This window comes from Syngnathus leptorhynchus, chromosome 1 (genome assembly GCF_054491065.1).
Source record: "Syngnathus leptorhynchus isolate UIUO chromosome 1, UIUO_Slep, whole genome shotgun sequence".
Taxonomy (NCBI): Eukaryota; Metazoa; Chordata; class Actinopteri; order Syngnathiformes; family Syngnathidae; genus Syngnathus; species Syngnathus leptorhynchus.
In genome coordinates, this window is record NC_141195.1 from 23,142,866 (window position 1) to 23,165,512 (window position 22,647).

Below are 22,647 nucleotides of genomic sequence, written 5' to 3' on the forward strand. Positions count from 1 at the left end.
ATAATAATAATAATAAAGGAGTGCTCTGTAATATTGAATTTTATAAAACATACAATAATGACACTTCAAAAACTTTGCCCCACCTTTTTTTCTTTGATTTAATGGAGATTGCGCTTCTCCTTCTGCTGTGCACACATTGGCCACTTGGAGGCAGTATATTATGGCTACACATTAAGACGGTCATGGCTCCACGGTAACCTGCATTAAGATGAGTTTTTCTTTACGGAAGATAAATGAAAATATGAAAAATAAGATGGTTATTTGTCTACATGTGTTGCTCCGTCACTTGTGTTCAACCAGCGAAATAAAATCAGCATCGGCTGCAACGTTCTTGTAAAGGTCACCAAAGGTTGCATCCCAAGCATCCGAGCTGGGAGGTTCCAGAAGATCCCGGATGTTGTAGGGGAGGGGTGTCAGGGTGAAACAGCATTTTCCTGTCCTAATGAATAAACAAAAGACAGCACAAGTCTGGCATAAGCAGCACAGATGAGAGATGTCGGCCTCCATGACAAACGCAGGGCATGACTCAGACAAAAAAAAAAAAAAAACGTTTACATCTTCACCATGTCGACACGTTTCATCAAAGCAATTTGAGAATGTAACATGAAAGGAGGGGGAGGGGGGGGGGGGAAAGGAAGGAAGCGAGCCAGCGTCTGTGGGATGGAGATGGATAAAAAGTTGTGCTTATTGGTTTTGTTTTGTCTTATTTTGGCGGCCAATCCTTGTGCCTCCCCCTTGTTGCTTCTTGTGAACTTTTTAACTCCCCCCGTCGGTTTCAGGATGGGAGTACATGCGCTTGAGCTTCCTGCAACGCCACACCAATGCAAATGACATCTCTCCTCCCTCCTTCCACAAGTCAGCACCTTTTCTTATTCTCCAAAAAGCCTTTTTGTGTCCAATGTTGTTTGGCTGGGGAGAGAGCTGCAGTCAGACGTCAGCTTTGACATCTCACGTGTTTGTCTTGTCTCTCGGAGCCCGAGAAACGCGATTCAGGTTCCACTTCCTCCGATGGAGGCCGCTCGAAGGGTCTCTTCCCTTTGCACGGCGGCGGCGGCGGCATCTCTCACTTCGTTATCAACGCAGGAAGAGGCAGGGTGGGGCATTTTTGTGCACACCACCGTATTGCATCCAACTTTGCTTAAAGTTAAGCAACAAAATTTGAAGGAGGCCAAGGAGACATGATGGTAGAGGTGGACAAGACAAAAAAAAAAAAAAAGGGTGGAACTTTGTGAACCCAGACAAGCACCTCAATGGCTAGATATGATGCACCGACAACTTCACATTCAGCATCTGTGTTCAGAACCTGGCCTCCAAAAGCAGCAAAGTAATCATGTAAAAGTAGAGCAGGACTTCCCGTGTGAAGCAAGCGTGGCGCGAGCGTGCACGCAGGATGCCGGCCGGGCAGAGAGCGCGAGTGGCGTTATCAACTGATTAGCCGGCGAGTCTCGCCTTTTTCCTGTGAGTGCTTCGCTCACTCGCGAGCACACAAACGAGGGCCGGCCGGCCGACCGGCGCAACGGCGTCTAATTCATTTTGGCATCCAGTTCAAACGACCCACTGTCAGGAAAGCTAATCTATCTATCTCCCACTCCCTCCCTTCATTCTTATGTTTTGACAATAAAGATAGCCTATCTCACCCCATTACGAGCAGCCTCGTCTGAATTACGACCGGCAAGCAGTCTACGCGTGTCACCCGAGTGGGTGACATGAGAAGCATTCTTGGTTGGAATAAATCTTGTCCCGTCCCTCAGGTGCTGCTCCTGTGCTACCTCATTTTAGAGGTCAAAGCAACACCGACAAATTGTTCCAATGTAGGTTTCAATGAAATATAAGCAGATTTGGGCTATTGTGAAAAGAGTGTGACCATATGGGAATGTATGGATGGCAACGTTGAACCACAACAGCCTGTTTGTTGGAAAAATGCGTGAAAATTAGACGGAGTAAAAGTGCACGTGTCAGTCTGTCAACAAACGCTCGATCTGGAACTTCCTCAGACTTCAACGAGCCTCCAGATGTGCACAAACGCAACGTTCACGTCTGAGTTCATTTCCTTTTCGCAGAGGAAACGCAATGCAAAACAAACCCTTAAGAAAATAAGCGTGATTAAGACATCCAACCAAACAAAACAAGAAACGCAAAATAAAAAATAAAAAAAATCAAGCCAAAGAAATTAATCAAGAGTCGGCCTTCTCTTGAACTGCCTTCAGAAAAATGGGATGAGGAAATGGACAATGGGCAAGGAAGAGTGACGGAAGAAAGGCGGCGAGACGACTGTGGCGGAGACGTGAAAGAGAGAATGTCAGTCCTGACGATTTTTTTTTTTTTTAATCAGGCACTTGCAAGGAAAAAGGGAAAGCGTGGGCTCCACCGCAAAAGTGGCGTCGTGGTTGGACCCTGCTGAAAGACACGCCAAAATACGGCATTCTTCTCGAGCTGATTAAAAGAAATGTAACCAGACGGGTGGAGGTCATCAGGATTCATCAGCCCAATGCTTTTGTTGCAGAATCAGCAAAAGGAAACAAAAAAAAATAAAAAGACATTTTTTATTAGTTTTCCTGTTAAAATGACAACAGTGTTTTAAAGTAAACAATGAGAACTATTTGGCAATCTTCGAGACAAACTCTAAAGACTCGGTATCACGTTCGACAATTTAACATACGTAAAAACCCGTGATGTGAAATAAGTAAATATTGTGTTCCAGCTGATTCAAAAAGACAAAAAGAAGTGAGAGGACAATCCTCAGAGTGATCATACAACGTGATGGACAATTTTTTCTGAAAAAAAAAAAAAAAAAAAAAAAAGGCCAGCAAAGACCGCACAGAAAACATAGATGGTTGAACTTGAGATAGACTGCCCCCTGCTGGTCACAGCGACGTCGACAGAGCAGAGGAAGGCAAACTGACCAGTCTCGGCCTATCCAGACGTAACGCAAGTTACCCAAAAATTTAAAGCGGCTTTGTGTGAGACAACCACACAAACGAAACAAGAGGCAGCTGAGACGAGCTCATTAAAAAAAAAAAAAAATCAATTTTAAATGTTACATATTGCACTTGCCCATAAAATGGCATCATGGTCATCATTCACAGTATGGTTGGTCCACGTCACACGTCGCCCCCAAGGGCCATCAATGCATAAGATAAAGTATAAAGCTTTCGTTTCGAGCATCTTTGTAAGTCACACTGTTAGACTTTGTAAACTTGCTCATCTACAAAATAATTCTCCAAAAGGAACTGGAAAGCATCTCAGACTCTTCAGTCCTCACATTGTACCTTATGGTGCCATTTTGTCTGTGCTGCTTTGCCGAGCGACCGACCGTGCAGCGGTCTAGGCCGCACCAGATGGAAATCAGATTCCAACTCTTAAAAGCGTGGAGCGCCCTTTGAGAGAGAGAAAGAGAGAGAAAAATCCGGGCGAGTCACGAAGAAAACCAGCACTCAATCTAGAGCCGGAAGAGGAAACGACCTCACTTGAAAATAGCTTTGCTGACTTGCACTTTTCACAAGTCCTTTGGTCCTCAGGACCGCATCTCAGGTTGCACCTGTTGGGGCCGTATCGAAGCTCAACAAGACACGAGCCTTGAGGTTTTTCTTCATCTACTGCAACATCTGAGCCGAGAGCAACCACCGCATACGGTCAAGCGGTCTCATCCTTCTTTGCTCAGTGCAAACCACGTCGCCAATGACGACAGGGTGTGTGTTTGGCTCAATCCTTTAAAAAAACAAAAAAAAAACGATAACATCGTCGCAGTCACTGAATTTTGGACAATCCGCTGGCCAGGAGGAGTCTGAAGGGTACGGTCGAGCGTGAGACGGTTAAGGGTAGTCGGTGGAGACCTGCAACAAAAAAAAAAAAAAGGTAAGAGAATGAGATTACACAATCGCAGGGTGGGGTGTTAAAAACAGGGAAAAGAGGGGCCGAGGTGAAAAGCACACTCAATTCATCATGGAACAAAAGTGAGCTGGGAGGCAAAGGGAAAGAATAAGTCAGGTGGCCTTAGCGCAGAGATGCTATCTGAACTATACGGAAGGGCCACTGTGTGTGTGTTTGTGTTGGGCGGAGACTCCGTGTGTGTGTGTGTGTGTGTGTGTGTGCGCTACGAGGGGTCGAGGGCGGCGGGTCCCCCCGAGGGGATCTGAATCTCCTCCTGTCCTTTTACACTTTCCTGTACAAATTGTATTCTTTCTATCTGAGGAAAAGCGGCCAGCCCACAGGGAAATGGGGCCCGTGCTGGGAAAGGCTTGACGGCCATCCAAGTGCACTCAATTTCAGTTCAAAACGCTCAAGCCGTATAAAAAAAAAAGAAAAGAAAAAAAAGAAAGACCCACCAAAAGCACGGATGAGTTCCCTCTGCACCGCCCAGGTGACTGTCTTGATCAGGGAGGCGGAGGTGAGGCCGGCAAACAGCATGTTGTAGAGGAACACGGCGTAGAAATTCCCAAGCCAGTTATAGCGGCCAAAGTCTCCCAGCAGATCGAAGCGCGTGATCCCTAAAAGCAAGAGAGAAATGCAACATTTGAGTTTGGCTTCACAAAAAGCTCCTACCGCCCTCGTGTGGCCGTTATTAAAACTACACACAAAAAAAAGATGACTGCTTTCTACTTACCAAGTGTACGTGAAAAGACTGGAAGTGCCGAGCTCAAGATGAGAAGAGAAACACAGTTGGCAATCATCTAAAAGGAGACCAAAGAAAAAAAAAAAAACGCAGCTTATGAACAGAACCACAAGAGAAATACGAGATTTTATTGATAACATACTTTATATTGGGGCAACAAACCTTAAAGTGCACAAACAAGCAATATATTAGAAAAGATGGAGCAGTAAAAAAAAAAAAAATAAAAATCTATATAATCAATATTTTGAAACACTGGGGTGATTCTACAAAACATTTGTCTTATATGAAGTCACTGCAAAGTGCCAACAGAAATGTCACGGATGAAATGTCAAATGATAAAAAACAAAACACCACCAGAAAGTATATAAAAATGAGACTTCAGAATGGTGGTCTCCTTTTAATTCTTTTATGTTACCTGGATTATTAAATAAATAAATAAATAAATAAATAAATAAATAAATAAATAAAATCTAATTTCAAAAAGTGTCCTGGCCAATCGCTAAATAGCTAGCAAGCTAACTGACAAGCGCTCCGGATAGCAATTGATTGCGCAACATTTCTCATAGTGTGGGAGCAGGTGCATCACCTCATTTTAAACAAAAAGACCCCAAAAAAAAAAAAAAAAAAAAAAAAAATCAGGAATCCCGTACCTGTGTGAGGTTTGTGTTCCGCGCACGAGGCACCAAGCCAGTGAAGAGAGGCGAACTGTAGAAGCCAACAACGGACGACACCATCAGGTAGCTGCCGGTCACCGTTGAGGACGACTTTTTAACAAGCATCGACGAACGCAAACTAGCCGAACTCTTTTCAAAGGATACAGAATGAGGACCACTTGAACCGCTGCACCCAATGATCCAAACATGGAGAAGGAGGCCATTCCAAGATGGGGGTCCTGAATGCACACACAGCAGCTGTGACACTCTGTGACACACACACGGCAGCAGCTCCCAGTAAATCCTTACTTCCATTCCTCTGGGCATCGCCGTCTCGTCCAGGAGCAACTCCAGCACGTTGAAACACACCATCAGTACACACAACACCTGAAGACGCAAAAAAAAAAAAAAAAACATGAGCACGGCTGCCGGGAAACTTCAGTCGGCCGGCGAGAACATGCTTACGGTGAGGGCGAGGAGCAGAAGCATGGCCAGCGGGTAGCCCAAGTTTCTCTGCCAGGCCGAAGCTTTCCTTCGCGTCTCTGAAAAGGCCGAAAGCAGTTAAGGACGAAAGCGGCGGGCGTGGCCGACGCCGTCGGAGAGGCGAAACGCACCCAAGGCCGTGCGCTTTGTTCGGAGCGCTTGCTGCTCTTTCTTCATGGCCTCCACGTTTAGCTTGACCCAGCAGGACTCAGATCGGCCACCTTCACCCGAGCAAAATGTCAAACTTCACGAGCGATGGAGGAAACCAAGAAGGGGCAACTCACGCTTTAATTTCCTGGAGAGAGAGTCCTCCTCCAACGTGGTGCAGCTGAGGGCCTCGTCCACATCTTCGAGGAGCTGCGGACGAGTCAGGAAAAAAAAAAGTTGCTATTTTTAAACATCTTCAACAATGAGCTTTATGAATGAATTAAAAAAAAAAAAAAAAGTCACTCACCCGAGGTTTGACCAGCAGGCTGCCGGTGACGCTGAACATCCGAGACAAGCCGAAAGGCGTGCACACTGAGGAGAGACGAAAAATCAGCGGCCATGCGGTAACCATGTAGAACTTTCCGAGCGACACCTACGCAGCAGCAGGAGCACTCCGAAGAGGGAGATGCCCGAGTACAAGTAGGGGAGGTAGTACTCCCACATGTCTGCAAGCACACACACACACACACACACACACATGAGAAGACCCAAAGTTGTCAAGGGGCGGCAGAGGCGACTCACCGTAGAGGCTCTTCCTGGCCACGTTGTGGTGGAGAAGGGCCGAGGCCACCCACACCATGCCCAACACCAGCAGGGCCAGCAGAAGCAGCAGGACCACCGCCTCGTATACTCTCGCCATGACCCCCTAAGGGGTGAGCCCGCTCGACGTTAGCTGGCCAGGACGCTCTTGGTCCAAAAGTCGGCACCCTTACCTTCTTGGATCCTACGAAGCCTTCAGACTCGGTGAAGAAGTAAGCGAATGGCATGAGGAAGACCAGGGACAAGTTGGAGAAAAGGAAAACCAGGTTCCACAACCCTGACAAAAAAAACCAGGAGGTCATTTTTCTGACAGTTTGTAGAATGGAGCCGGGATGTAAATGTACCGTGGATGAGCGAGCCATTGAGCCATCGCACGTAGTAGCTGTGCGGGAAGGCGAGCAGCACCTCGTTGGACACAATGGAGATGGGCAGGAGGAGCACGGCGCAGGCGGCCACCGACAGCGTGAACGTGCAAAGCCACAGCCTGGGAAAAGGAATGGAAGGGGAAGGGAGGGGGGGAGCACACTCAAACCAACAGTCACCTTTGAATTGTTTGTTTGTTTGCTTTTGCACGGGGGCGAAGTCTAAGATGAGTCGCCGAGGTAAGACGACAGTGCCAGCGTGGCGGGGGGGGGCAAAGGGACAACCGCACTCCATCGGGGCAATAAACGGACGATTCACTCACACGGACGACAATCAACGTGAGACGGAGAGACGATTAATGATTAGCGTGATACTTACGCAATTTTGTTGACCGTGGCATCCTCGATATCATCTGAAAAGGGAGCACAGCACAGCGTTGGGTGTTTTGTGAATAATCTTGTTTGGGATTTGAAGGAGGTCATTTTGGTGCTCGCATGTGCGGAGCAGAGGTAAAGGCATTCCATGCGGAAATGAAAACAGGCTCAAGTTGTCGCTGGCCTCAGTGGGAGGATTTTGGGAACGTAGGATCGGAGTTACAAATGAACAGCGCCAGTGGGAATGTCAACTTTCTTGTTAGGTTCAAAGGTATCCATGAAGAAGAAGATTAACAACAACAACAAAAATAGTTTTGGGCTTCTCTCAACAATACGGAAGAGGATTAGGACCAGTGAAGAAAAAAAAAAACAGGAGTGACAGGATTCTGACTCATAATTCTTTAATTATTCATAATTCCCACTTTAAAGTGGGAATTCTCAGAAAACAAGTCAGAATTATGAGGGGGGGGGGTCAGAATCCTGTCACCTTTATGGTGGGAATCCTCACTTTAAAGTCAGAATTCAGAGAAAAAAAGTCAGAATCCCGTCACTCTCCTTTTTTTCCTCTCTTGACTGGCCCTTAATCCTTTTGCGACTGATTGTTGACGCGCTGCTGCTATTTGGCGCATGGCGGACCTGGCGCGGCAACACATGCAAAGCCACTTGGCCTGTTGGAACATCTGCTTTCAATAAAGCCAAGATATTGAATGGCTTACATAACTGCCGTAAGCGCAAAGAAATGAGGAAGAGGATTCCCGCCCCACTTTTTGACAACAAAACCAAACATGCAAGCACGACATTCTCGTCAATCAATCGGTACTTAAAAGTGCGCAAAAGCAAAAAAAAAAAAATGATGCTTGTCAACAACAGAAAGACCTCAAATGCAAAACTTTATAGGAAATTTAAAAGCCACCCAAATTAATCCTCAAAAATCTTCAAGTTTGTATTGAAAACATGTCAGGATGTTTGTGTCAGCAGAAAAAAAGCCTGAAGCTACGAGCCCAAAGTACAAGGCGCTGTTTATCTTGGAACGAGATTCTCGGGCAGGCCCTCCTCATCTTGATCCGGCCCGGAGGGGGGGGCGGTGTTGCCAAACACGCCTTCTGCACCTTTAGCTACTTTCGGGCCGTGGCGCTTCCTCCACGTGACAGACATTGCAACGTTTTATAAACACGAGAAACCACATTTATGTTTGTTTGTGCTTTTGGAAGCGATGAATAAATATTTGAAGTACGTCTTGAAGATCTGCTCAAAAAGTCACACCAACGTTCTTGCACAACCATCCAGGACCTTGGGCCCAAACAGCTTTTTTTTTTTAAAGGTAGACGGGCCTCCAAAAAAGACGTTTGGACTCACCTGTGACAAACTCGGCAGTTTTCTTGAATCGTGCGAGGATGAGGTAGGACACCATGTAGAGGCACGAAAACAGCAGCACGCAGATCTGCACACACAATTCATTCATATTTGAGGCTCAATAGCTCCAAATGGAACAAAAAGAGAACAAATGGCAAAAGATGGAGGCGTTAGCTCATGCAAACAAAGACTTCCAAATGTGTGACGGTGATGCTAAGAAGAGATTAAGCGCCTCCAAATGAGAGTAAATGGCAGATATCATCTGCTGTCCAAGATGTGGGTCAACGCTATTGCTCACGCTCCGTTAAATGACGGAAGGAGCTCGTGCCGGTTGTCATATTTTCAAATCCGAAAGGGAAGAACAACAAATTTGTAAATTCTCAAGAAGAGGCGGTGTGGGAAAAAAAAGTGGTGACTCGCGGCAATTAATTTGACAACGTCGAGACAAGCAGTTCGGTGAGATTTGCCCGCAGAAATGGCATGGTGACAATTTTAGTGTGGTGAGAACACTTTGGGCGCTAAGAAGAAAGGCCACATTTAAAAACATTTTGCAGAAAGGATGCAATGAAAACATGAATGAATGTGTACGCCGCAATGTTGTTTTGGGGGTTGGACGCCCGCCCCCCTCGATTCTGAGGGGCAGGACGGCGGGTGACCTACTTTAGAAAAGGGGCAAAGGGACAAAAGAAAAAACATCTATGGAATGGAGCGCTCGGAAACGTTTTAAGTCTGGATGGGAATGATAAAAAAACAAATTTAATGCCAATTAAAAAAAAAAAAAAAAAAGAAAAAATACAAACATACCTAAATTAAATAAAAAATTAAATAATTTTTAAAATATATAAAAAAAAAAAAAGATTAGCATTCCAATTCCATTCTTTACAATCTCATTTGTTACATTTATATGGACAATTTTATATCCTGATAAAAAAATAATAATAATAATACCAATATAGTACTTTCCCTGAAAGTCGCAAAATTATTGGCAATGTTCTCTCTCCATCTTTTCAGACATTTGATCTGGAAATGGAGACCAGGAAACGGATTTGACAGTGTCAGCGCAGACATTTGAGTGAAGCCGAATGGGGGAAAAGCGGCAAGGCTTCTTCACACGAGTATTTGCAGGTGATGCTGTAGCGTTGCCGTGGTTACGTTAATTAAACTCTAATCCATGTTGACATATGATCAAAAGGTGCACAAGGAGCTGTCATTTTGCCACACGACATTCTTCTTGGGCTTTCTCCAGGTACCGGGTGTGGCTCCGGAATTCTTACATAGTCTTTGGAACGTTAAGTGTCTTCGCCAAAGAGCTCCAGTTCTCGGTGGTGTCTTATTTCGGTTTGCGCGTTGCTAACAAGATGCAAAACAACTTGATCACAAAAAACAAAAAAATAATTCACTCCAGGGATCAACGACCGAATTTTGACTAGTTTGAGCTTTCTTTGCCTGCCGTACTTGAGTACGAAGGGACAAGACGAGCTTTGGCGTCAAAGTCTGGTTCGAACACAAATTGTACGCTCAGCAAAAGTTTGACAATCTCCTCAAGCATTCAAGCAGTCAGCAAGTATCCTCGCTGCAACTGTTGATGCTAATTTTTGAAAAACTCATTCCAATGACAAAATTACCACTTGTCAGTCAGGAAGATGGAAAATATGTAAAAATGGCAGATGAAGATTCACAGCGCGGAGCTCGTCTGCAATCTATTCACATTGCGAGTTTAAAAAAAAGAAAAGAAAAATCACTTCCTGGAGTAAGTGCCCCAATTACCAGCCATGACTCACAACATTGGTGTTTTCTTTAGAGTGCAACTTATTTACTGTCATGCAAGATTGACAAAAGAATTTGAAAGCAGCAGCAAACGTTCAAAAGAAAAATGGAAAAAGATCAGTTGAACTTTTCTTACATCACTGCCGTTGAGTGTCGAGAAGCCGAGTAAAGTGCAACCTTGTAGATATGGTATCTCCAAATTGAACTATGTGTTGGCTATTTGAAGAATTAAAAGCAAACATTTTCAACCTCGACTACAATCTGTCAGTGCTGCAAACTAAAAGCATCCATTTGACCCCGCCATCATTTCAAGGTACTTGAAGTAGCCAAGTCAAAATATTGCTATTGTGACTAACAACCATGCTAGGAAATGTAAACACTATATTCCTTTACTAAGTCAATTAGATTTATATACTGTAGCACTTTTCAGAGAGGACGCAAAGTGAAATACATTTCATAATTCATGTATAAAGTACAGATTGATAACATTTGACATCTTAGGCAAGAAAAAAAAAAAGAAATCTAATCAGAAAAAAAAAATCTAATCTTACTGGAATGCCTTTTTAGTCAGCTCTTTGAAGACTCCAAAGGAAATGAAATGTACAGTTGAGGGCAAACATGATGAAAAAAAAAAATCTAAGTCAGGAGGCCACAGTGACCTAACAGACCAATCAACAAAACAAATAACACGTTCAATGCTAAAAAATAAAAATCTATTTGCCTGACCACAATTCAAGAAGGTATCATTTATTCTAAAGTATGGCGTATCTGGTGCAAAAATATTTCATTTTTCTTCCTGTTTTGAGAAACATTGTAGTGGTAGCTTGGAAGTGGAAACATCATGCATATAGACATAAAAGAAAAAGAAAAAAGAGAGAAGAAAATATTGTCGAAAGCAAGGGGTGATGAGGCCACTCCACTTCCCCTCTCTACCAGCTGCATCCGTGCATAAAAAAGAAAAAGAAAAAAAAAAAGAATAAAAAGTAACGCGCCCGCCTGGTAACACTGACATCGATTCAAAAAAGGCTCCCCGGCAGCGGACGTCACTTGACGTGTGCTTTAACATCGTTTATTAGCGGTTTGAAGACTAAAACGCCAACGCACGCACACTTACGATGGTCTCCCGGACACGGTTGTGGAAAAGTTGCTCCCTCAACGACACGTCGTCCGTTTCCATCCTCCGACACCATAACAGAGGAAATGTCGGCTTCACGAGCCAAACACTTTGACTCGTCCGAATGCTACAAGTCGGCGCATCTTGTCAACATCGCCGCAGATGGAAAGTGAGTGATCCGGTTGACTGTGCTACGATTAGCAACCGTGCTACTCGACTCAGTTAAGAAGCTAGGGGGCGGGACCGAGGGGCGTGGCTAAGTACAGGAGCCTGCTACAGGTAGCCAGCCGTCAATCATCCTCATCATGGGACGTCTCATCGTAACCATAAAATAACGTCGATATATGTTGACGTCATAATACACAGAACGCAAGCTTATGGCAAGGCACACGTACTTCAAATTTCGAGTAGCTGTGGTTGTACTTGACTTGTTACTTGAACCTGAGCTCACAGTCGCTCATTTGAAGTTACTTGGCATTTGGAATCAAAATGTCACGGTTGAAAGATAAAACACATCGCTTTGGGCAAAATGTAGAAATGCCAAATAGGTTTCTCTCTGACGTCTCTCCTTGCCTGCCTGCATGTGTGTCTTTAAGTTATGTGTGTGAACATTAGATTGAATTATATGTTTAAAAGCACTGCATGGACTCTTTTTTTTTTTTTTTTTCAAAATAGGCTTGCAACTTTTTTCACCGTCCACGCAAGGACACGCACGCACACATTTGCACTTTGAAAATGACATTGTCCACCTCCGATTCCGTAGGAAAGTCATGTCTTTGTCTTCTTACTTGGTCCAACTCCTCCTGCGTATTTTGATTCCCAAAACTATCGTTAAAAAGAGAAAAGCGAAATAAAACTCACTGCCTGGCATTTAGTGCACGTGTGCGCATGCGCAGTGACCTAAATGTCAAACGCAGCACACCGAGGGGTTTAACAGAACGAATTTAAACATCGGAGTTTCCGACCTGAATCTTTCCGATTAACCGGCTGCCCTGTCTGTCAATCAAGTGACGTGGTGGACGATGTCATGTGAGCTACCATAACGATTTTGGGCAATGAGCACCTAGAGTGATCAAAGTCCATAAATGTATCACGTGCTGATTGTCACCGACAAAGTCCAAACTTTTGCAACAACAATCGGAGAAAGACTGAAGAAGATTGATCATCTCAAGGATTTCCAACATTCAAAACGAAATTGGCAAGTAAACAAAAACTTTTGGCCGGCATGAGTATGTTGATGTTATCAAGATGTTTTGATTATTTTTATAATGCAAGATCTTTCCGCTGTGTTAAGATTATTGAATGATTTAAATTGTGAATATACAACATTTATCGTGGTGCCTTGTGGTACGTGATCCGACTTACGGGTTTTTCAAAATAGCTGTCTTTCGGTTTATTTTTCTTTTTTGCTGCCTTCCTTTCAAAAAGTCGAGACTTGTTAATTACACCACAGCGCAAATAAACATGACATTGCTGACTATTAGTTGTGAAAGTCTTCTTCTTGTCTGCATTATAACGCCCCCAGGTGGCCGAGGAGGAGATCAGTACAATGTTTATTGAATTCAAGCTAAAAAAAAAAAAAGATAATTGATGAAGCCAACGACTGAAACTTGAAAATGAAACTCGTGTATCTCCTCCCCACAGGGTTTACCAAACTGTCATCACCTGCAGGGGGCGTCACAAGATGGTGAAACGCGTCACGGCCGCCTACGCCCTGTGGGCGCTTGGTGGTCCTTTTGGCCTTCACCATTTCTATTTGGGGCGGGACAGCCACGGCCTGTTATGGCTCCTAACCCTGGGAGGTTTCGGTTTCGGCTGGATCCGAGACCTGATACGTATTCCGGCATACGTGTGTGAAGCCAACCGAGACGCCAAGACTCAGAATCGAATGTACTACAACGCGCTCCCTCCCCCAGTAAACCCAGTTCGCTTTATCGGCCAGGTGTGTGTTGGGATCTACTTTGGCTTGGTGGCGTTGATTGGGCTGCGCTCCCTGGCTTTCTTCCACTTGATTGTTCTGCCTTTCTGTGTGGGCTTAGGGGTGCACCTGGTGTCCACCGTGGGGCGACACACCTCCGATCTTCCCAAAACGCTCACAGCTAGTCTCATAACTTCCCCGATATTCTATGGCAGCACTCTCGCCCCTCTGCCCATTAGCTTGGCGGCCAGTGTCACGGCCACACAGTACCGCAGGTACAAGAGAGCGAGGAGCGCGCAGCCACTCGGTAGGACCAAAAAAAATCGTCCGGTTTCAATCTCGACTATCCTTGACCCTTGGGTGCTTTTCAGGTTTGCGGCTTTGCATGCTGAGTCTGGCTCTGATGGCCTTCTCGGCTCCGTTGGCATATTGCGTCCTCCATAACACCACGGCTACGTTGTATTACCTGTCGGACTGCGTGACGGCGCTACTGGATATGTTCTGGTTCTTCCCTTGGCTCCGAAGCGCTTTGGAATACATTCTTTTAATGCCGTATCGCTTCCTGTGCGTCGTGACTGGAGGAGACTATTATGAAGAGGCCTGGAAGAAGATGCTGGAAATACTACTATTCAAAGATTACACAGAGGAGGAAAAAAAGGCGCTGAAGGTGAGTCATTGCTTTTGGAGCATATTGGAAGATATTTGGAACACATTACGTGCATTGTATTTTGTCAACGCAAACAACGCTGGGCATCTTCACGGCTTTATTGTCATCTACGACAGGTTTTATCGCTGGGAGCACAAGCCTCTCTTGAGGAGATAACACGTGGTTACAGGGAGCTTGCCAAGGCTTGGCACCCGGATCACAACCCCAGCAAGGATGCCGAAGCCACGTTTATCAAGATCCACAAGGCGTATCGGGTTCTTCTACGGCGCCACAGGGCCCTCAGATAGTTGCTGAGAATAAGTTGGCACTGTCGTTTTTCATTATCATCTGGGGGGGGGGGGAAGGAGGCAACTTGCCACACTGGGCTGAAAGAGTTGACTTGAGCTGGAAACAAAATTCAGTCCATTCAAACAGCTTTATTCGCACACTCGAGAGCTACGCATCGGTAAACAAAATATTGAAAGGTCTTAAAAGCAACAAGGTTCAAATTCATACATGAGATAGGATAAGGCCTGGAAGTACTGACTTCAAAATAGAAGATAGTACTTTGCTGCCCTCTAGTGGCGCATTGTTAATATTCCATCCATCCTTGAACTGTTTTATTCCACCCATGATCAGTAGTGAATGTTTTATGCTACTTTACATAACCGTATACTTTGTCTTGTTTGTAATTTATTGTTAATGCAGCAGAGCTTTTTTTGTTTTTTTAAGGTTTGAATGAATGTTATTTAATGTATGACTGAATGACGTACGTAAAGTCCAACTAATAAAAAAAAAAAAAGAAGCCACAGCAACAAATTAGCAGTATACTAATCAGACTGTTTATTTTCAACGTAAGGCCTACTAATCAATTTGCATCTTTATGCCAATCGATGCATTCGACAGTCTGCAGGCCGGAAGTTGTTTGGGGCTCTCAGGTAAAAAAAAAAAAAAAAGATTCGAGCGATGCTGCCTGAGCGTTGAAAACAAAGCTCAATCCAGACACTTCCGAGAAAGGAAAGAACAAGCGGTGGGTGAACAGGTAAGAAGGCGTTTTATGGACCCTGGTGAACCCCTAAAAACAGCCACCATTTGCAAGCCTTTTATATATATTTTTTTCCGCGAGAGTTGAACGCGGGTGAATGCCATTCGTCGTGTGCGCTGTTGCCATAGCAACGGGGCGCGAGAAACATTGAAACATTGCATGGCAGCGCCGACAGTTGAATGTGCTCGATGCTGGGGCGTCCGTGCGTGGATGCATATGCGGCTGTCATCCGTCCGTCATTGGTGACACGCCGCCCGCCGTTTTTAGTCGCCGACAAGGAAACGCGCCGAGTGGCTCAAACAAGAGGCCAAAATATATATGTGTGTGTGGAGGCCAGCTAGTTATTTGCAAAATAAAAACCGCACGGTCGCCTTCCCCGTAGAGATAAACGATTGTCGGTCAAGAGTCGGCGCTAGAGTGGGCGCCGACTCCCCCCCACCCCAACCCAGCCGTGCCCTGGTGTGACTGGCGCGTCTGCATCCGCGCCTGTTGCTCTCCAAGCGGCCGGAAGTAGGCAGGCAGGCGAGCAGGCAGAATATCAACGTTCCCTTGTACCGCATTTGTTTGTGCATACGCTGAGGCGTGTTCCATCGTGACATAATTTAGAGAGATCTCCTCGAAGGCTGAAAAAGGAATGATCGAGTTGAAAGGTATGTTTGATTAAGTTTGTTATTACCAAATGTGCTCTCAGCGTTTGGGTCATCTTGGTTCATACATGGCAGATTCTGACCCAGCAAGCAATTTCTGTCAAATCCAATCCAATTGGACACTTGGAAGTCTCTTAGGAAACTGGAAGGCCTTGACCCAAGACCACGTTGAGCTTTGGAGACCAACAGTAAGTTTTTAGAATCTATTAGTTTGACTCACAAAAAGATTTTCAACCTCTGGGCGATGTGGTTCACTTTATTCATAAAAGCGGTCGCATTTTTAACCTGTTGAAGCCGTCAGATTGATTTTTGTTTATGTTAGAAACTCATATTTTTTTACAATTATCCAGTTGACTAAAAAAAAGCTTTTCTGTACTTGTTAGGGGACAGGTTGAACAAATAAATGCGAAGAGCACTAAGTGGCACCTGTTGCCATTGCCACAACACAATTGGAGCAGCTTTGTGTTCAATTGATCAAGTATTTTTTTTTGTGTGTGTATATCGAGATCATTGCAACCCCACAACTTTTCGGGGTTGTCTTGTCAAGTTTGTCCTGGTCTTGCAAGCAAGATTTCATGAACTTACTGCACCCCACTCAAATTGTTAAAGTGGAGGTAATTGTCCAGCTCGTTGCCACTCCCAGTTCAGTGTAAAAAAACAACCTCAAAGTCTTTCAGAATTATTTATAGAATTTTATTTAATTTTTATTTAATTTTGTTGATTTTTTAAAATCATTTTTTTATTTTGTTGATATATTTATTGATTTTTATTTTTAATTTTTTATTTTTATTTTTAAGTCTTTCAGAATTATTTCTAGAATTTTATTTAATTTTTATTTAATTTTGTTGATTTTTTTTTAATCGTTGTTTTATTTTGTTGATATATTTATTATTTATTTTTTATTGATTGATTTATTGTTGTTGCTGCAGTATCATTTTTTCAGCCCATTTTTTTGTGCGCGTGCAGAACATCCCTAACATCTCAACGTCTTTCCATATATCCGCAGGCCGCAGTGGAGATGAACGCGCGTCCAACAGCTCAGGCCGAGCCCTGACCTGAGATGCACATTTGCGACAAGTTCGCAATTTTATTTGCACCGAGCCGCAAGCGTTTTAAATGGTCAGTACACTTCCACATCGGGGAATGGCTCGGTGAAGTGCCGACACTTTTCTTCTTGCAGGCATCTGGCCAAAGCATGAATGCTGACAACTGCAACGGATGCTCTCACGCGTCAGGTAACACGAGAGACGTTCCATTCGCGTGTACGGACGCCGCGATTCTCCTTTCCTGTCTCATTCAGGCAACGAGCCCGAGCCGTCGACGGACGGCCCAAACGGTCAACGTACCTTGACTCGTCGCTCCCACGCGGGTTGGCTTTTCTATTTTCCGCCGCGGCCTCTCGGTGTCATCTGCTCGTGTAAGGTCCGTTCGATTTCGCCTTTCCAGAAAAGCCCGTCGAGGTGGAGCCGCCCGGTGGAGAAAAATCGCCGCCGTCACCCAACCGAGCGGAGCCGACGGAGGACGGCGGCGCCGGGCACGCGGGGCTCGGGCCGGGGAATCTTTACGGAGAGTCGACGGCTTCCAAAAGCGCTTCGCCCGGACCCGTCCGACTTCCCAACGGAAAGTTCCAATGCGACGTGTGCGGGATCATTTGCATCGGACCCAATGTGCTGATGGTGCACAAGCGAAGCCATACAGGTGAGCGGATCCCGGCCGACGAGTTGAAAAAGAAAAAAACGGCAAAGGGCCCGAGGGTTTTTGGTGTTTGTTGTCAGGCGAGAGGCCTTTCCAATGTAACCAGTGCGGCGCTTCCTTCACCCAGAAGGGCAACTTGTTACGTCACATCAAGTTGCATTCCGGAGAGAAACCCTTCAAGTGCCCCATTTGCAACTACGCTTGTCGGAGGAGGGACGCCCTCGCCGGACATCTGCGCACACATGCAGGTCGACATTTTTTTTTTTTTTCTATCCATTGTGAGGCTTCAGTGTGACATTTTGACCCCAATTGCAGTTTCTTCACCACTTGGGGGAAAGCCTTTCAAGTGCATTTATTGTAGTCGCAGCTACAAACAGCAGAGCACATTAGAGGACCATTTTGATCGCTGCCACGCTTTTCTTAAGAACCAGGACCATAAGGCAGCGGTTAACTCCAAGAGACTACAACAAGGTCCGTTGGAAGTTGATGCAGTCATTACAAAAAAAAGAAATGGATGCAGTCATGGATGCTTGCGGTAAGACGGTCACGATGGATTTTGTTTGCAGATGATCAGTCTCTAAATTTGGAGACGATGGCATTGGACACATCCGGTGGGAAAGCCCAGTTAGCGGATAGATTAGCTGTTAGCATCACCAAGCGCAAGAGGTCAACGCCACAGAAGTTTCTGGGTAAGTTGTTGTTTCCTTATGCAACCCTCACGAGGGTCGGATCCAGATTTGGAATCATTTCGGTTCCACCGCCGCCGATATGAAATTTTTGCAGAGACTCTGAGGTTTCGCCATTGTCATATTTCTGAATGAAATACCATCACATCCATCACACACACCAAAGGTCATCCATCCATTGACCTTCACTGCTGTTTGGGATTCCCAGCTGACAAGCGAATCCATCTCGAAGTCCCGTGTGACTTGTCGTCCGGTTCCGAGAGGGAAGGGGAGCAACCGAAGCCCCGGTCGGCCGAAGACGCCGCTCTCGATCCCGCCTTCTCGTGTGAGCTGCGCGCCATCCTGGGCTCCGCTAACAGCAAGGTGCCGCCTCAAGGAGCCCCGGCCGGACTTTCGTTGCCCCTTCTCGGCCCGCCTTCTCAAGAAACGGGCGAAGGCTGCGACGGTCTGCCTTCGCTTCACAGCCACGCCACCTCGCCCGACGGATGTCCCGACTCGACAGATACGGAGAGCACAGCGGAAGACCTCAGCGCCAGGGCTGCGGTCCAAACACGTACCTCGAATAACAACCAGCACCTCCACTACCAGAGCCTGGCGCTGCCCTACGGCTTTTCCGGCCTCGGTCCGGAGTGGGAGCGAGTTTGCCCTTCGCCTCCCGCCTCGGCCAAGAGGGGCGTAAGCGCACCGCTCCCCTCCGGCGAGAAGGTGCGCGTCTTGGACAGGGACGGTCGCCCGGTGCGCTGCTTCCACTGCCGCCACTGTCGCATCCTCTTCCTGGATCACGTCATGTTCACCATCCACATGGGCTGCCACGGTTTCCGCCGGCCCTTCGAGTGCAACATCTGCGGCCACTGCAGCCGGGACCGCTACGAGTTTTCCTCGCACATGAGTCGAGGAGAGCACCGGCTGGCCTGAGGTGAGCGCCGAGAAAAAGCGTCCGGGGCTCATTTTCGTTCCGCAACACATCATGCTTGAAATCCCCGGTGCAAAAGTCGTCCTTTTTTGTTAGCTACGGCACTGTTTTGTCTTTCCCTGTTGAAGATCTCTGGTCAAGCGTTTCCACGTGACGCAATCGACTCTTTACATACCCGCCACAATTTTAGCCGTTTTAAGATGCCTGATCGACGTCGTATATCAAGATTGAGCTTAGTCGTCGATTTAATGTCATAGTTGTGCTAGTTTTTGTCGAGCAAAAGCTTGATAGAAACAAGTTGCAAGCTCTCCCGCCGCAGACCAGCTCTGCTCGGAGGGCGGCAGGAGATCGATACATGACAAGGTCGTTTACGTCGAGACGCGGAACGTGTGCAAACGCCACTTCTGATGGAATTGCGAAAGAGAATATTTTGCCCTGGTGAATCCGACTTCCATTCGAATTGGGCCTGTTTATTCTGATTGAGGTGTTTATATGGAGCGTTTTCTTTCCGTTTGTGTTTTCAATGTCTTTCCAATCAGATTACAAGGCTCCGTGTAAACCCAGTCTATCAACAAAAAATCATGATGCGTTCAATTTTAATTGCGCACAGTAGATGCATCATGGCGCGCTCACCTCTTGTGCGCCCTCTGGTGGCCGCAGCAGCCGGTGCAGGCTGACGATTTAGCGGACGGACGCTCCCCCCTCAGAGCCACGGCCGGGCCTGGTTTTATTCAACGGAAGCAAAAACGGGTGAAGAATCTTCCGAGAGCAGCATTTAAAACGTTTATTGCGGCAAATTATGGAATGATAGGTTGCACTCTTATTGAATCAACGGGCAAAAATGTGATTTTGCTTGAAAAGTGCCTTCTTGGGGGATTTCCCCCAAACTAAAAAAAAAAAAAAAAAACGAAAAAAGAAGGGAACAGGTGCTGGGAAATGTTGACTAGCCATCTTCCCCTCGATTTCAATTACTCCATGAAATGGTTGCGTGCACAAGCAGAACGGAAGGCACCGTGTTTACATTGAGCAAAATGGCGTGTGGACTTTAGTGACGTCAGTAAGGTGCGTAAGCCTCATTTGCACTTGAGAGGTTTCTACCTCTGGGACCGGAGGGGGGCGGGGCTTTCGTCATAGGCTCCAAACGGAAAAGATCTGCCTTAATTATAACTTGTTTACAGTGTTGGACACTCGGTGCAGAACCAGTACTATGGAAATTCCGTGAAAGTAAAGTAGCTCGCCTTGCATGATTATTGGAGTGAGCCTTTCAGGAGCTGGTCAGAGCTTGAGCCATTAAGTTTACAAGAAAGGCCCCCCTGGCCAAGATGGCGGTCGACACGACTCCACCTGCTCGTACACGACGTGCGTCTCTGCCCCGAGCAACTTGGTGGGCTTAATTTTGTCGTGCTCGTTCTTCTGCCCCCGAACTAACAACTGAATCAATCTCTCACAACGAAAGTCATATCATTTGCCTTTCTCAGACTCCCATCACGTTGCACAATTGATGACGCTGCAAGTTTATAGAACTGACTCACTTGACTCGTGAAGTTAATCGGCGTCATCGTTTAGCAAGTCTAACTTGAATTATGTTGCGTTTCATTAGCGGTAGTTTATTTCTTAATGTGGCTTGTTTCAACCTGGGTGTATTTTAATCAGCTATATTCCAAATCTTCTCCGGCGTGTTCCTCAAGCGGACGAGAGATTTTTACCTCCTGCTTCTTTCTAGCACCCAACAACCTTATTGCTACAGTACAGTGACGTTTTCTGTCCATGTCGATTTTGGGAACACGAATGAGACCAAACTCAGTATTTTTGACTTGTTATTGTGGGTTTGCTGCTTTAATATGTGATTTTTAAAAAATAAAAAATAAAACACAGAATGTAATGAGGTAGTTTGACCCAAAAAAAAATAAGAAGCTCAAATGGAGGAAACGTGATTGACTGGACGACAGCATGTGTGCTTGTCACCACCCTGCTTTCACCTGAATTGATTTTTTTTTTTTCTTTCTGCAAATGTAAAGTTCAGTGAAAAACGAGGCATGGGTTTGTGTCTCCTTGTGTGGATTTTGTTGTGTTCTTTTGTGAGTGCTATTATATGACAGAAACAATTTACCTCAAAGTTGAACTGCCTCATCACTTCAAAATGTCCTGTTGCTTTCTGAGATGTTTTCTGCAATTACAAATGCGTTGCCCTCAATATTCTGCAAACTTTTTACTGTTATTAAAGTTCGGGTTATTGTTAAAATGATGATTGCTTTCATTTTTCTTCCATGGTACGTCTCAAATGTTTGTCTTTACGTAATTCAACAAAATGGCATAGCTTGCCGCTAAGTGACGTCATACGTGGTGTATTTATCTTTCAAGCAAATGACATTACGTCATTAATCAAAGTTTAATTCACAAATCTAATCACACTGCTTCAAACTGGGTACGATGGCGCATGCCACTGTCCTGGGTCCTGACTTCGATTTTGCAGTGTCTGTCCCATGTGCCATTGTGACGTCACTAACAAATACGCGTGTGTGTGTGTGTGTGTGTGTGTGTGTGTGTGTGTACGTGGGGGGGGGGGGGGGGGGTGATGGGGTAAAGACACCACGCAGCAGTTGGTGCTAGTTCCAACTACTATACATGTACGGTGTACTTTTTTTTTTCTTTTTCTTGAGGAATGTTAGAATGTGTAGTGTCTAGGTCTGACCACTAGAGGGCAATCAAATCAAGATTACGCAGCTCGTTTAACAGGAGAAAAAAAGTTTATTTTCAGTGGTTTGCAACTAAAAGGTGCGAGGTATTTAACGTAAATAAAATGATAATAATAATAATAAAAAATAAGAAAAGTGCAGACTTCCCTTTTAAGTACAGTAACAAGCTGCTTCAACTCTGCTATTTGGTCTCATGAAATCATGAATCATACTTTGGCACCTGCTGTGAAGCTAAAAGACATTTATTTGGTGAGTAACTTAATTCTATTTAAAAAAAAAAAGAAAAGCTAAAAGAATGGACAACTCATGTATAAATTAAGTGTGTTTTTATAGAATGAACTTTTTCTTTTCTTTTTTTAAGGGTCCAGTCGTGTGTTTTGAAACAAAGCTGGCGGCGCTTTGAGTTTCTCTGTAACTCTGGAAGCCATTAGCGATAAAAGCTTGCGTGTGTCTCATAAACGCAGGTGGCGTGTTTTTTTTCTATTTCATAACGTGACACCGACAATGTTTTGCAGTTGTAGCAATGGAGAGAATGCAAAACCGGCGCCGTTGTGTTATGCAAGCCATTCCCGGCACTCGGGCGAAATGTGTGGCTTCTGTGGTTGCCTGGCTGTCCCCCTGTCACTCCACGACCTCAGAGAAGACTTGTCTTCTTGCCAGATGGGCTGGACCGTGAATGGGACCCACTGCGGCAGGAAGCGTGCGGGCAACCACATGCAAGCACACGCAAACATCTACGGCTTGGCTCGAGGATGTTCTTGTTGTTGATGTGGGACATGGCGCTGTGACATACATGGAAAGCAGCGTCCTGGGTTTTGTTGTTCTTCCGTCCATCCATCCATCCATCCATCCAATGTTGGGCTTCGTTCTTCTCGCTTGTCCCGCCAACACTTGTTGAGGGCTCCACGGAATGCGCCGATGAAGCCGGAGCACAA

At 45.5% G+C, this 22,647-nt stretch overlaps 3 protein-coding genes across 5 annotated transcripts; 2 read left to right on the forward strand and 1 right to left on the reverse strand.

Annotated features, from left to right (window-relative positions):
* Positions 1–2,529: 2,529 nt before the first annotated feature.
* lmbr1l (limb development membrane protein 1-like) lies at positions 2,530–11,723 on the reverse strand. The gene is made up of 17 exons (XM_085913272.1): positions 11,467–11,723; positions 8,589–8,673; positions 7,237–7,270; positions 6,840–6,979; positions 6,669–6,772; positions 6,478–6,601; positions 6,333–6,401; positions 6,203–6,267; positions 6,033–6,105; positions 5,880–5,969; positions 5,731–5,807; positions 5,575–5,652; positions 5,431–5,504; positions 5,263–5,353; positions 4,604–4,670; positions 4,326–4,487; positions 2,530–3,833 (listed from the first exon to the last, which is right to left on the reverse strand). The coding sequence occupies exons 1-17, from the start codon at positions 11,527–11,529 to the stop codon at positions 3,748–3,750; spliced, it is 1,482 nt and encodes a 493-aa protein (XP_085769398.1). The 5' UTR covers positions 11,530–11,723; the 3' UTR covers positions 2,530–3,747.
* On the forward strand, positions 11,375–14,849 carry dnajc22 (DnaJ (Hsp40) homolog, subfamily C, member 22). Its single transcript, XM_085913509.1, has 4 exons — positions 11,375–12,664; positions 13,111–13,691; positions 13,756–14,051; positions 14,168–14,849. The coding sequence occupies exons 1-4, from the start codon at positions 12,552–12,554 to the stop codon at positions 14,336–14,338; spliced, it is 1,161 nt and encodes a 386-aa protein (XP_085769635.1). The 5' UTR covers positions 11,375–12,551; the 3' UTR covers positions 14,339–14,849.
* Positions 14,850–14,946: 97 nt separating this feature from the next.
* ikzf4 (IKAROS family zinc finger 4) lies at positions 14,947–21,239 on the forward strand. Of its 3 annotated transcripts, XM_085913056.1 has the most exons (11): positions 14,954–15,072; positions 15,682–15,725; positions 15,798–15,910; positions 16,729–16,841; positions 16,903–16,957; positions 17,023–17,091; positions 17,169–17,420; positions 17,498–17,665; positions 17,733–17,888; positions 17,984–18,106; positions 18,270–21,239. In XM_085913056.1, the coding sequence occupies exons 4-11, from the start codon at positions 16,839–16,841 to the stop codon at positions 19,016–19,018; spliced, it is 1,575 nt and encodes a 524-aa protein (XP_085769182.1). In that variant the 5' UTR covers positions 14,954–15,072; positions 15,682–15,725; positions 15,798–15,910; positions 16,729–16,838; the 3' UTR covers positions 19,019–21,239. The 3 variants fall into 3 exon arrangements, with proteins under 3 accessions (XP_085769266.1, XP_085769182.1, XP_085769345.1); XM_085913140.1 differs by lacking the exon at positions 15,682–15,725 and having other exon boundaries at positions 14,947–15,072; XM_085913219.1 differs by having other exon boundaries at positions 14,988–15,725; positions 18,312–21,239.
* The last annotated feature ends 1,408 nt before the right edge of the window (positions 21,240–22,647 follow it).